The sequence below is a fragment of the Saimiri boliviensis genome, chromosome 20 (genome assembly GCF_048565385.1).
Source record: "Saimiri boliviensis isolate mSaiBol1 chromosome 20, mSaiBol1.pri, whole genome shotgun sequence".
Taxonomy (NCBI): Eukaryota; Metazoa; Chordata; class Mammalia; order Primates; family Cebidae; genus Saimiri; species Saimiri boliviensis.
Window position 1 is genome coordinate 10,721,605 of NC_133468.1, and position 13,139 is coordinate 10,734,743.

General features: G+C 49.1%; 1 protein-coding gene across 1 annotated transcript in view; it reads right to left on the reverse strand.

Moving 5' to 3' along the window:
- Positions 1-1,162: 1,162 nt before the first annotated feature.
- The window catches only part of ERGIC1 (endoplasmic reticulum-golgi intermediate compartment 1), a 120,671-nt gene continuing 108,694 nt past the window's right edge, over positions 1,163-13,139 (reverse strand). The window contains exon 10 of the mRNA XM_039460685.2: positions 1,163-3,149. Coding sequence (XP_039316619.2) covers positions 3,042-3,149 — 108 coding nt within the window. The 3' untranslated portion in view covers positions 1,163-3,041. The remainder of the gene's footprint in view (positions 3,150-13,139) is intronic.

Sequence of the window (13,139 nt, forward strand, 5' to 3'; positions counted from 1 at the left end):
TAGTTCACCAAATCACATTCTAACAGTATAAAAGCACAACGGGCATAAACAGGTTTGAGAACACACGTAACTTGAGTATCAGGATGTAAGAGAGCGAGCATGGGGAGACGGAATGAAGAATTTCTCGCAGACTGATTCTCTCCCACATTCATCACTGGTGTGTTTGTCCGTGTTAGTGCTGTTCTGATGAAGGTCTTATGGGACTGGACAGCAAAATGGGAAAATCCATGGAAGTCCATCGCTCATAGCTGATGATGATCTCTCTTTGCTGAGCTTAGGGTTGAAAAAGGAGTGCCAGGTCCTTTGAAATCAAGAATTTATGAATCACCTTTCATTTATGGAGCCCTTAGCTCAAAGCTCTGAAGAAGAATGTTAGCCTTTTTCTCAAGAAGATTATATTCTATTTAGGAATGCTCATAATGGTACAATCAGCATTTTTGAAAACTTACTGTGTACCAGGAATAAACACTCTTCTACATAGACAATCTCACTCTAATATAACTTCTTTGCGCATATTATAGATTCTATTTCCAAAACAGCCCTATGTGGTAGTTTCATTACTATCATGATTTTTACCCAACAAATGTGAAGCACTGAGAAGTTAAGGATCTGGACTGAGGCTGCACAGCTAGAAGGTGGCAGACCCAGGGACATTCTGTAGGGACTCAAAGGAAGGGCTTAATCTAAGGAGGCTTGATTTTCTTTCCTTTTTTTTTTTTTTTTTTTTTTTTGAGATGGAGTTTTGCTCTTGTTGCCCAGGCTGGAGTGCAACAGTGCGATCTCAGCTCACTGTAACCTCCACCTCCCAGGTTCAAGCAATTCTCTTTACCTCAGCCTTCCGAGTAGCTGGGATTATAGGCACCTGCCACCACACCCAGCTAATTTTTGTATTTTTAGTAGAGATGGGGTTTCATCATGTTGGCCAGGCTGATTTCGAACTCCTGACCTTAGGTGATCCACCCGCCTTAGCCTCCCAAAGTGCTGGATTACAGGCGTGAGCCACTGTGCTTGGCCAGAGGGGGTTTGACTTTCTGATTATCCGCACAGATCTCCTTCTCAACTCTTCTATCTTCTCTCCTCTAGAAGTGAATTCCATTCAGCTGTGATTCCAGTCTCTGGGTTACCCAGCCCTAGTCAGGGTAGAAAGAATCACACCGTAGTATTTCTGAAAATCAGCCTTTTAATCTAGTTGAACCCAATGAGTGGGGGAAGAAGTAAAACATTTTTTTCCCTTGAGATTTTGATTCTAAGAATAACAGGTCAGTGTTTCTTCCATAGGAAACTGACATCCCCTATGTCCTCAGAGTTTTTTTGTTTTTCAAAAAAATGCATAAAAGTAGAATTTCAACTCATGTGCATGCCACACATTTCCATCCCCACCCCACCCTGCCCCACCCTCTACAGGCACACATATTCACACACCAAAGGGACTCCTTTCTTGTAACTGGGGAACAGAATGTAAAAAAAGAAATCCATCCAAGTGGCCACAGATACCAGAGATAACCAAATGCATTTACACTCACGACATCAGTCAACTCATATGCACAAGGAGAAGCTTCTCCAATTGAAGCTTAGAGCCAAAAATTACAAATGGCAGAGACTCGAGCTATCCATAAGATAATTTTAAAAATCCTTCCACTGGACACTCCCCTTCATTACAAAAGTATGCAAACCATCTTGCTATAAATGGAAAACAGGTGGCTGGCTCTCTCCCCGGGACATGAGGGCATAGCTAAAATTCCCTGGGTGGAATTAATGCCTGGACCATTGCCCCTCCCTTTCAGGACAAAAGGGAAAGGATGAAGACGGGCAGCAAGGTAGGGACCCATCTCAGGGGCAGGCGGGGCACCCTGGAGCTGCCCCCGGCGCTGGGAACGTGTTGGCATGTGACCCGCTGCTGGGGGAGCACAGTGGCAAGTGGGCCATGACCGGGCTGCAGAGAGACCCAAGTGCTCTGCACCCGTAGGGAGTCCAGAAGGTGGAGGTCCACAGACGGGACAGGGCTGGCCTGATTTGCTTCCTCCACCTAAGGCCTTGGGACTGATGGCATCCGTCTGAGAGAGGCTGCACAATTATTTTAGGGTTGCAGGAAGGACGCTTCCCAGCTAGACATAAGCGCACAAGCAATGTCTATCTGGAGGTCAAAGGATGATTTCCCCTTCACGCAACCCCCACTCCCTGCCACTGCAGATCCCAGCAGATCGGTGGGGGTCTTGGCAGTGGGAACCAGCCCCTTCACCAAGAAATGCTGTTGCCACACAGCACACAGGCTGAGGCACATTGGTGGGGGGTTCAGAGGAACAAGGAGAGGAGAGGAAGAGAAATCTGTGACCCGCCTTGTGACTGGTGGGCAGATTCAAGTTTCTACTGCTGCTGCTGAGCAACTGGGCCTCTGCTTCTTGGGAGAACAAGAAAGGGGTGGGGGTAAATACTTGAGGCCTGGGCTCTAAGTTGGGCAGGAAGAGATGGGGTAGAAGTCAGGGTTCCATCTATAGTGACAAACTGCAGGGGCTTACTTGGAAAGTACCATCCTTCGTGAAAGGTGCCGGGTGTATAAAGGAGTACCTTTGGGCAGCCTGGTCCCAAAGCTAAGAGCCCAGGTCTGGTGCCTCCGAGGCAGGTTGGCTGCCCAGGGGAGAAACCAAATGATTAGTGTGTGCACACAGTGGGGGCTGCAAGATTGTCAAAGCCTGGCTGAAAGCTCATCAATGTGCATTCTGGAATGTTCCCCTAAGAGGGAAGAGACTGCAGCTCTCCTGGGGGGGGTCCCCAAGATCCCTGGACTCGCCACCCCTTGCCTGACTCTGGTCTTGGTGCTCCCCAGGGAAAGGGGAACCACAACTTCAGGCAGTGTAATCTGTCTAAAATGAAACGCGGAGAAAAGAGGTAGCTGCGAAACCTTGAGCCACCCTCTATTTTCCCCTACCTCCCACACACACTTTGGGACACAGCCAGATTTGGGCTGAAGGCCAAAGGAGACAGGGCGCTGGAGGCAAGGCAGGCGGTGCCCGGGGTCCTCGGCCATTAGGCTGGGTGCAGCATCAATGCATCTTGCCCAGCTGGATCTTCTTCCAGGCCTCGGAGGCTGTGAAGATGCACGAGTCCAGGATGCCGGCGACGGTGAAGGTCCCGCCAATGATGGCACAGATCTGCAAGAGGGCAGGGGTGGGGTGGGAGTGGCAGAGGTCAGTGCTGGAGGGTGCGCCAGGCCAGACCCCAACCACAGCATGAGATGATGGGTTCTGCAAGGGCAGACACTGCCCCGTGAAGCCCGTAATGCCCACTACATGGTCACCAAGAGTCCAGAACATACTCAGGGCTCAAAGAAAATCAATTGCTGGATGGTGGATTTAATAATAATAATAAAATAATTATCACCAACATGAGCTCCTTTAATTCCCATATTCACCCTCTGTATGAGGAAGGGAATTATTAGACCATTCCTCACAGCGGAGGAAACTGAGGTTCCTTAGGTGACTTGCCTCGGTTCACCACGTAAGTAGCAGAGATGCGACTTGAACGCAGGTACATCTGGAGCCTGTGGTCTTAGCCTCTACTCTGAATTGATCACATATTCACAATCCCATTTGCAGATGAAGATAATGGAGTTTCTGAAAGGCAGTCCCAGGGGCCCAAGGTCACACAGCCAAGAAGTGGCATCCTGGGACCCGATACGTAGTCAGCAAATAATCATACCAACAAATGCAAAATCACAACCAAGGCAAGTGTTGCAGAGGAGAGAGAGGCCTTTGGTGCTACCAGGAAGCTTTTATTAGGGCAAGGTTTCTAATGCCGCTATTGACATTTGGGACCAGAGAATTTTTTGCCATAGCGGGTGTCTTTTGCAGTGAAGGATGTTTAGCATCCCTCTGAGTTATTTATTTAAATGCCCCTTAAATGTGGCAATGGGGGGAAAAGCAAGGGTCACATGCACTGTGTGACCTCGGACAAGTTACTTCCCTCTCTGTACCCCAGAGAGGCCTCTACCCAGGAGATGCCCGTAGTCCCCGCTTCTCCATGTTGTGACAACCACAATGTCTCCAAACATTGCCAAATGTCCCCAGAGGTCAAAATTGCCCCTGGTTGAGAATGGTGGTAGCCGGGGGATGATAATGAATGTCACCTGTTACACGGTACTTCATAACGGTCTGCCACAGAATAATATTCTAACCACAACAAAATACACAATACTTACGCTGCACCTTCCCTGGGCCAGGTGGTTTGAAGTGCTCCATGTCTACCAGCCCAGTGAATCCCCAACTCAACCCTAGGCGGTAGGTACTATTCTTAGACCTATTTCACAGCCAAGGAAACTGAGGCACAGAGACCCTGAATCCCTCATTCAATGCCACAGCAAGTGGCTGAACAGGATTTCAAAACTGGAGTCTGTGCTCTTAATGTAACACCCTGTTGCTTCTCAGGCACAAAACACTCACCTACTTGAATTACAAAGCTTTGCAGCTGTCAGAACACCATTTAGGACTAATCAAACTAACGTTATGTTTTACCCCAAGTGTTATGGCCTACAAACTGTATTCTGATGAATTCAGAGAATCAAAGCATGGATGATGGAAGACAAGTTCATAGAAGGTTTGCAAGGAAGCTTATTTATCTGTAGGGACAGGGTCTCACTCTGTCACCCAGGCTGCACTGTAGTGGTGTGATCATAGCTCACCGCAGCCTCCAACTCCCAGGCTCAAGTCATTCTCCTGCCTCAGTCTCCGGGGTAGACAGGATTAGCCACCATGCCTGGTTAATTTTTTTAATTTTTAATTTTTAGAGATGAGGTCTCACTGTGTTGTCCAGGCTGGTCCCGAACTCCTGGGCTCCAGTGATCTGCCTGTCTCAGCTCTGTAGAGTGCTTGGATTACAGGCATGAACCACTGCTCCAAGCCTTGCAAGAAAACTTTCAACAGGGAGAGAGATCCAAGATGGCTGATCACTAGCAGCTCGGGATTGTAGCTCCCAGTGAAAGCGCAAAGAACGAGAGGACGCCACACCTTCACATGAATTCTTGTTGCTCACGCACCAGGAGATTCCCAGTGGAGGAGCCCCACGGGTCGCCAGCGCAACTCTTGTGACCAGCGAGGTGGTTTTGCCGGCACCTCAGAGCGTCGGTTCTTGGTGCAGAGTCAGAAAAGCACCATCAATCTTAACGCCGCTGATTTAGTCGGCGCAGTGGGTTGCTCAGATTTCGGCGCTGAGAATCAATAAGTCGGACGTCCACTCGGAAACTCAATTACAAAGACAGTAAATACAAAGACCACAGATGGATAAATTTATAACGAAGGGAAGAAAACAGCCAAGAAAGGCTGAGAATACCCAAGATCAGAACGCCTCTTCCTCAGCAGGAGATCCCAGTTCCTCATCAGCAACGAAACAAGGCTTGATGGAGAATGAGTGTGTTCCAATTACAGAAGCAGGCTTCAAAATGTGGATAATGAGAAACTTCTGTGAATTAAAAGAACTTGTTCTAACCCAATCCAAAGAAACTACCAACTTTGAAAAAAGGTTTGACGAAATGTTAACAAGAATACACAATTTAGAGAGGAACATAAGTGAATTGAGGAATATAAGTGAGTTGATGGAGCTGAAAAACACAATACGAGAACGTCGTGAAGTATGCACAAGTTTTAACAGCCGAATTGATCAAGCAGAAAAAAGGATATCAGAGGTCGAAGACCAACTCAATGAAATAAAACGAGAAGCCAAGATTAGAGAAGAAAGGATAAAAAGGAATGAGCAAAGTCTCCAGGAAATATGGGACTATGTGAAAAGACCTAATCTACGCTTGATAGGTGTACCTGAATGTGACGAAGAGAATGAATCCAAGCTGGAAAATACGCTTCAGGATATTATTCAGGAAAATTTTCCCAACCTAGTAAGGCAGGATAATATTCAACTCCAGGTAATACAGAGAACACCACAGAGATATTCCTCAAGAAGAGCAACTCCAAGGCACATAATCGTCAGATTCACCAGGGTTGAAATGAAGGAGAAAATACTAAGGGCAGCCAGAGAGAAAGGTCAGGTTACCCACAAAGGGAAGCCTATCAGACTTACAGCAGATCTCTCGGCAGAAACCCTACAAGCCAGAATAGAGTGGGGACCAATATTCAACATCCTTAAAGAAAAGAACTTTCAACCAAGAATTTCACATCCAGCCAAACTAAGCTTCATAAGTGAAGGAAAAATAAAGTTTTTTGTGAACAAGCAAGCACTCAGAGATGTCATCACCACCAAGCCTGCTTTACAAGAGCTTCTGAAAGAACCACGACACATAGAAGGGAACAAACAGTATCAGCCTTTCTAAAAAAATACCAAAAAGTAAAGAGCATCAATATAATGAAGAATTTACATCAACTAATGGGCAAAACAGCCAGCTAATATTAAATGGCAGTATTAAACTCACATATATCATTATTAATTCTAAATTTAAATTGACTAAATCCCCCAATCCAAAGACAGGCAATTTGGATAAAAAACTAAAACCCATCGGTATGCTGCATCCAGACCCATCTCACATTCAAGGATACACAAAGACTCAAAACAAGGGCTGGAGAAAGATTTACCAACCAAACGGAGAGCAAAAATAAATAAATAAAAAGCAGAAGTTACAATTTTTGCCTCTGATAAAATAGTTGTTAAAGCAACAAAGATCAAAAGAAGCAAAGAAGGACATTATATAATGATAAAAGGATCAACGCAACAACAAGAAGAGCTAAAGATCCTAAATATATACGCACCCAATACAGGAATACCCAGACGTACAAGACTTATAAAGAGACTTAGACTCCCACACAATAATAGTGGGAGATTTCAACATTAATATTAGACAGATCAATGTGACAGAAAATTAACAACGATATCCAGCACTTGAACTCAGATCTGGAACAAGTAAATGTAATTAATGTTTATAGAACTCTCCACTTTACACAAAATATACACTCTTATCAGTACCACATCATATCAACTTAGAAGTTTAAACGAAATGTTGGTTGGCTCCTTGTTTGTTACTCTCTTCCCTCATTTTCTTTCATGTCTCCATTATTAAGGACAATTACAGGCATACCCATATTTAGACTGCATTCTAGCCCGGGCAATAAAGCAATACCCCCATCCTCTCTCCCTCTTCCTCTTTCTTTCTTCCTCTTCTTTATTCTTTTTCTTATTATTCTTTTTGTCATTCTCTCTTAAAAAAAAAAAAAAGAAAACTTTCAACATATTTTCCCCTTGAACATCAACTTTATGTCATTCATAAGAATCAGCACCTCCCTGGCTCACCCCTGTAATCCCAGCACTTTGGGAGGCCGAGGCGGGCAGATCACAAGGTCAAAAGATTGAGACCATCCTGGCCAAAATAGTGAAACCCTGTCTCTACTAAAATACTAAAATTAGTTGGGTGTGGTGGCACCAGCCTGTAGTCCCAGCTACTTGGGAGGCTGAGGCAGAACTGCTTGAAGCCGGGAGGTGGAGGTTGCAGTGAGCTGAGATCGTGCCACTGCACTCCAGCCTGGCACCTGGCGAAAGAGTGACACTCTGTCTCAAAGAAAAAAAAAAAAAAAAAGAACCAACACCTCCCATCCTAGGAGCGGCCATAGGCCTTGGAGCACCAAGGGAAGGTGCCAACCAACACCTCCCATCCTAGGAGCGGCCATAGGCCTTGGAGCACCAAGGGAAGGTGCCTCGTCACTGATGTACCCCCTGGGTACAGAGAGGGAAACAACTTGTCTGAGGTCACACAGCATGTGACGCTCACTCTTCCCACCCCCATGCCACACTTAAGGGGCATTTAAATGACCACAGGACTCAGAAGGAGTCAACAGTTGTGTGACCCCAGAGGCCATCAGCAGCCCCAGAGGCACCACAGGTGGATGGCTAGCCACTGACCCACAACTTCTGGGGAACGGTGGGAGCCAGCAGCACCGTAATAGACGAACCAGTGCCCAGTGGTGGGAGGCCAGGAGACAGAGCAAAGGTGAAAGGCAAGTGCGAATCAAACCAGTGTTTATTTTTTAAAATTATATTTCCATGATATGAGCTAAGCAAGGGCCTGTGAGGGCCAGGACAGACAGAACCGGTCTGTATGGACGGGTGGCAGGGAAGGCAGCTGGCCCTCCAGTAATAACAGCCCCCCCAGGGAGTGGAGAGGAGCAGGGGCGCTGGGGGGATTACGGTGAAGTGTTTTAAGTGGCCAAGGCCCCTCCCTGCCGGCCTCAGAGCATGACGCAGGGGTACTTTTCAGGGAAGATGACGGCAGGGGAGCTGGTTTATTTCTGTAGAGTGGATCAGATGATGGGAGATTTTATACCACAAAACGCTTTTAGAGCTTGGATCAGAAGATAGGAAAATGTGACTTAAGTGCAATGAAGCAAAAGAAAAAAATAACCAAACACACACACACACACACACACACCCCAACCACATCTGTATTCATCTACACACAATTTGGAACCCAAATGCTTATGACTCACAGACACCTGGCACCCATTCTCAATAACTCTCCTCTCATGGGGCTGGCCCCGACCAGAGGGAGACAATGTGTGTATTGAGGTACATAGGAAAGCGCATCGCCTGTGGGGAAACTGAGGCCCTGGGGTATGGACACTGCTATGCAACTGTCTCAGTCACAGGGTGAGTGACTGCAAGCCTGAAGGCTAAGGGGGACCCCTGAGGCAGGCTCCCTGTGAGTACTACTGATATTGCTTAGTGTGCCCCCGCTACCCCGCATCTGTTGAAGGGGCTGGTCACTGTTCACTTGAGGAGGGGAGGGGAGGGGAAATCCTGACACATTCCAGGGGCCGTTCCTCAAAGCCGAGAGAATTCATCCGGGCCCAGTGGCTCATGCCTGTAATCTCAGCACTTTGGGAGATGGGAGGATTGCTTGAGCCCAGGAGCTTCGGCCCAGCCTGGGTGAAACAGTGAGATCCCCATCTCTACAAAACATAAAAAATTGGCCACATGTGGTAGCTGTAGTCGCAGCTACTCTGCAGGCTGAGGCCTGAGGATCATTTGAGTCCAGGAGGTCAAGGCTGCAGTGAGCTATGATTGCACCACTGCACTCCAGCCTCAGTAACAGAGCAAGTCTTTTTTTTTTTTTTTTTTCTGAGATGGAGTCTTGCTCTTGTCACCCAGGTTGGAGTGCAGTGGGACAATCTCAGCTCACTGCAACCTCTGCTCCCGAGTTCAAGCTATTCTCCTGCCCCAGCCTCCCAAGTAGCTGGGATTACAGGTGCCCACCATGATGTCCAGCTAATTTTTGTATTTTCAATAGATCTCAAGTGATCTGCCCGCCTTGGCCTCCCAAAGTGCTGGGATTACAGGCGTGAGCCGTCATGCTTGGCCCTGTAACTTAAAAAAAAAATTGCTGAGGGAACTCTAGCGGCCAGCTCACAAAGCCATGGCCCCTGCTTTCATTATTTTATCTCTCATCCCTTAGGCCTCCCCTGACACACTGGTAGTCACTAGGAGGTGACTGGCATGAGGTGAAGTAGAGTCACAGGAGAGGGTCCTGGCGTTCCCAGGAGTGGTGCTTTCTGGATTCTGACATATGGAAGGATTCAGAAATGCTCAGTGCCAGGGCATTCCGACACCTGAACTCGCTCAGGGAAGTGGCTGGTCATGGCAGTCCCTCATCTTAGAAAGTCACCATGCTTTCTGGAATATGAGGAGACGCAGCCTCGAGGCTGTGCCAGGTGGTGTGTCTACCTTGGGATTCAGGCCTACGTGGGTGGTGGCAAGATGACAGGCTTTGCCACATTTAGGATTCCTGGGATGACGTGGGAACAGTGGGATCCAACAGCAGATATTCTGTGGCTGGAAGGAGATGCTGGCAGGATCTCAAGAACTCACAGAGGGGAGGGCAAGGGTGCCACTGGCAGGAGGGAAGGCGGCGACTGGCATTTCCCTGGGCTGTGGGGATGGGGCCTGAGAGGAACACTAATGAATGAAAATGTAAACAAAGCAAATCGCAGTTGCGACACTTCGTTCCCACAGCCGGGCCTCTCCAGGGGAGCCCAGGGCAGAGCTGGGGCTGGGAGGTGTGCACCTCCTTGTTGGATGTGGTGAGGGCGGCACAAGGTGAGGGCTGCGGAGTCCACCCAGTTTCCCTGCTGTGGCAGCAGAGAGCACCCAGCCTTTGGAGGCTGCACTGTGGCATAATTTACTAATTCTTGCCATGGGAGAGCCTTTCTGGGTCTCAGTTTCTTCGTCTATAAAATGGGAAAGCCGGCCTGGTGCAGTGGCTCATGCCTGTAATCCCAGCACTTTGGGAGGCCAAGGCAGGAGGATCACATGAAGCCAGGAGTTTGAGACCAGCCTGGTCACATGGTGAAACCCTGTTTCCACTAAAAATACAAAAATTAGTTGGGCATGGCAGCAGGCGCCTGCAATCCCAGCTACTCGAGAGGCTGATGCATGAGAACTGCTTGAACCTGGGAGGTGGAGGTTGCAGTGAGTCAAGATCACGCCACTGCACTCCAGCCTGGGTGACAGAGCAAGACTCTGTCGCCAAAATAAATAAAAATAAAACAGATAAACCCCAGCTGCTTTGCTGAAAACACGTCTGGAGCACCTAGCACTTAGTAGATGCTCAGTAAATGAAAACTGATCTTATTTTTCAGTTGACTGGAAGGCTCTGACCTTTTGGCTAAGATCTGGGATTTTCTAAACCTGAGACCCACTTTAATCAGAAAAATCAGTAAAATGTCACTTATTCCCCAGAGAAGGCCTTTGGATCTCAACTTCTATTCTCTCTCTGGCACTTTTAGCAGAGGACAAGATGACTTCTAGAAGAACAGGACAGCAAGAGTGTCCCAGGCACCGCAGGCAGATTCCCTGTGGCTGCCTGGGGCCCATGCACTCTAAGGGCCCTCTGAAGTTACACAGCAACCCATTCAACAGATTGGGTAGCTGAGGCCGACACAGGGTGTCCCCTCAGGTGAATGCCAAGATGTGTTTGTGATGAAGAACATCCCCATGGGGCAGAGCACCTTAGGCCAGAGGCGGGTTCCATCCTTTGGCCAGTGAGGGAGCTCCTGGAATCTTACCACCTCAAGACTATTGGGAAAACTCTCATTTTCCTGAATGCCCAAGGGAGAGAAGATAGTGGACATAACTGACCACATGGAAGGTGGGCAAGATATGTTTGTTGAGTAAGTAAAGGGTGTCGGCTGGGGGCATGGGGAAGGCAGTGCTGATGAGAAGGTGGGCCTGGAGGGGGAGACCCCAGGTGGGGCAGGGAGGAGGTGCCCCTCTCTACTAAGTTGCTGCACCTGGAGCCCCTTAACATGGGAAGTGATGCAATGGAGAGCCTGGGCTTTGGAGGCTGGCAGAACTGGCTTGGACCCATCCCATCCATGTGCCCTTGTGCCACCCTGGCTCCTGGTGCCTCAGTTTTCTGGCTTTTAAACATGGGAAGACTGGCCGGGCACGGTGGCTCACATCTGTAATCCCAGCATGTTGGGAGGCCAAGGTGGTGGATCACCTGAGGCCAGGAGCTCGAGACAAGCCTGGCCAACATGGTGAGACCCCGTCTCTACTAAAAATATAAAAATTAGCCAGGTGTGATGGCAGGTGCCTGTTAATCCAGCTACTCAGGAGGCTGAGGCAGGAGAATTGCTTGAACCTGGGAGGCGGAGGTTGCAGTGAGCCGAGATCGCGCCATTGCAGTCCAGCCTGGGCAACAAGAGCGAAACTCCATCTCAAAAAAAAAAAAAAAAAAAAAGGGAAGACTAATCTTCAGCCCCTAGGACTGTGGTGGCATTGAATGAGAGTGGCTGGGTCCCTTGCCACTGCCACGCTCTTGTATCTCCCCACCAGGCCTCAAGGCTTGGGGGCAACCTGCGGTGGGGTCTTCCCTGTGGGGGATGACGGAGCAGGGCCGCTGAGCCAGGAAGGGCCACCTTGGCCAGTGCAGGCACCACTGCCCTGGGCAGCAGCCACAGCTCCAGAAACAAAAACAGGACAATTCAATACCTGGGCCCCAGTGAGCCTGAGGACAGTGCAGGAAGTGGCATTTATCAGACCTCATCCGATAATGCCCCTCTGTTTCCACCAGTGACTTCCTACCAGGGGTCCCGTCAGCTTCTTGACCTTCCATTGTCACTAGAATGAAGTCAGCTTGTCTACCTTTAAAAGGGGTGCGCGTGTGTCTCCCTTACATTTCCATTACGGTTCTTAATTCCTTATAATATGTGAAGGATGTATTCCAGCCGCACCGGCGGGGGAGCTAACTGCCCGGTTTTCCAGCAGCACGAATGCCCTCCCAGCGCAGCACGAACGCCCCCATCGCTCTCCCGCAGCGTGCAATGGAGAAGCACCACAGACACCGCCGTGCGAGGCAAGATTGTGGGCTCTGGAGTAAACATTCCTGGGGTCCAATCCCAGCTCCGTGGCCCTGGCTGGGAAAGCCAGTTGACCTCTCTGAGCCTCAGTTTCCCCCATCTGTAGAATGGGGCCCACTGCAGGGACTGGGATGACACCGTCCAGCTGCCTGCTGCACTCTTAAGTGCCCAGGAACCGCTCAGTCACTTCCTTCGCTCCGTCAGCACTGTTTTAAAAGCGTGTGGAAGAGGCGCCGCAAGAGGAAATAAATAATGAATTGGGAGTCTCATCGGACTCCAGTAGCGGCAGACAGGCTGGAGCCGGGGATGAGAACACCAAAGTCGTGGAGGAGGCAGAGGTGGGGGTGTTGTCATGGAAGGGAAGTGGTTGACTGGGTTCTGAAAAGGCTGGGGGTGGGGGAGGAGAGGGTGTGGTATCAGGTCTTCCAGGGCTCTGGGGGCCTGGGGAGAGTAGAGTCCTCCCCCTGACATTTTTACAATGCCAACGTGCTGCAAAATACCTACCTACCCCACCTCGAGAGAACCTCACTTTGGTTGAGCACCTACTATGTGCTGGGTCTGAGATGGCACCCGCTCCTCTTTTCTCATTCAATCCTTGCCACTGCTACATGACCTTTCCTTCCTGCCTGCCTGCCTTCCTGCCTGCCTGCCTGCCTTCCTTTCTTGACAAGAGTCTTGCTCTTGTTGCCCAGGCTGCAGTGCAGTGATGCAATCTTGACTCACTGCAATCTCTGCCTCCCGGGTTCAAGCAATTCTCCTGCCTCAGCCTCCCGAGTAGCCGGGAACTACAGGAGC